This window comes from Eimeria mitis, genomic scaffold (genome assembly GCF_000499745.2).
Source record: "Eimeria mitis Houghton genomic scaffold, Emh_scaff3009, whole genome shotgun sequence".
Classification (NCBI taxonomy): Eukaryota; Apicomplexa; class Conoidasida; order Eucoccidiorida; family Eimeriidae; genus Eimeria; species Eimeria mitis.
The window spans coordinates 2,402-3,548 of record NW_013571353.1 but is presented as its reverse complement, the minus strand read 5'-3'; the positions used below and the strand labels follow the sequence as shown (position 1 = coordinate 3,548).

At 56.8% G+C, this 1,147-nt stretch overlaps 1 protein-coding gene across 1 annotated transcript in view; it reads right to left on the bottom strand.

The window, feature by feature from the left end:
• Nucleotides 1-1,122: 1,122 nt before the first annotated feature.
• EMH_0061300 (uncharacterized protein) overlaps nt 1,123-1,147 on the bottom strand; it is a gene marked incomplete at both ends in the record, with an annotated part of 800 nt that continues 775 nt past the window's right edge. Inside the window, one exon of the mRNA XM_013497911.1 lies at nt 1,123-1,147. Coding sequence (XP_013353365.1) covers nt 1,123-1,147 — 25 coding nt within the window.

Sequence of the window (1,147 nt, the reverse complement as noted above, 5' to 3'; positions counted from 1 at the left end):
GGGTTTAGGGTTTAGGGTTTAGGGTTTAGGGTTTAGGGTTTAGGGTTTACTGTCTCTATTAGCTCGTAAACGTTTTCGATGAGTCTGTAGGGGCGGCCAGTACCCTCGATAGCTATACTCATCTTTGCTGCTGCTGCTGCTGTTGCTGCTGCTACTGTTGCTGCTGCTGCTGCTGCTGTTGCTGCTGCTACTGTTGCTGCTGCTGCTGCTGCTGCTGCTGCTGCTGCTGCTGGTGCAGGCCAGCTGGCTGGGTTTGCTGCTGCCGCCAGAGAGGCTCCCCCCTCTCTACTCTTTCGATACAAACGCAATAAACTATCACCTGCTGCCTCTCTCTCTCTTACATAAGTTTAAGGGGGCCCCCCAGGGGCCCCCCGCAGCTGAGGCCCCTCTGCCGCAGACCCCACCGCCAGAGAGGGTTCGGGGGCCCCCTGCTGCTGCAGCAGATAAAAAAAAAAAAGGAAAAAAAGGAGCGAAGAAAAAAAAAGCAAAAAAAAAAAAAGGAGCAAAGGGGGCCCCCAAGGGGGGCCCCCATCAGGGGCCCCCCCCTAGCAGCCTCCTCCCGACCATAGAAAACTACTGGGGGCCCCCCCCATGGGGGCCCCCGCAAGAGGGTACCCCTCTGGGGGCCCCCCCGGCAGCTGGGGGCCCCCCAGAGGGTTGCGGGGGCCCCCATGAGGGGGCCCCTGAGGGGGCCCCCATGGGGGCCCCCGAGGAGGAAGCAGCAGAGGGTTTGGGTTTGGGGTGTATAGACAGCCTGCAGTGTATTGATGGGGGGGGGGCCCCCTGGCTGACTGATGTGCAGATGGGGGCCCTCATAAGAAGGGTTTGGGGGCCCCTCAGGTGTCTATCCTTAAACAAAAATAATGTAGGGAGAGAAACGGCGAGGGCGCTAGCTTGCTGCATAAAGTAAACCCTAAACCCTAAACCCTAAACCCTAAACCCTAGATTTGTAAACCCTAAACCTTAGAATACTCATAGTAGAGATTGAGAGAGGAGATAGAATTAATGACGAAATTGGCTTGCTGCTGCTGCTGCTGCTGCTGCTGCTGCTGCTGCTGCTGCTGCTGCTTGTGTTGTTGTTGCTGCTGCTTCTCCTGTTGCTGTCGTTTTTCCTGAGCTTGCTCATCCTCTTGCTGTTGCTGCTTGT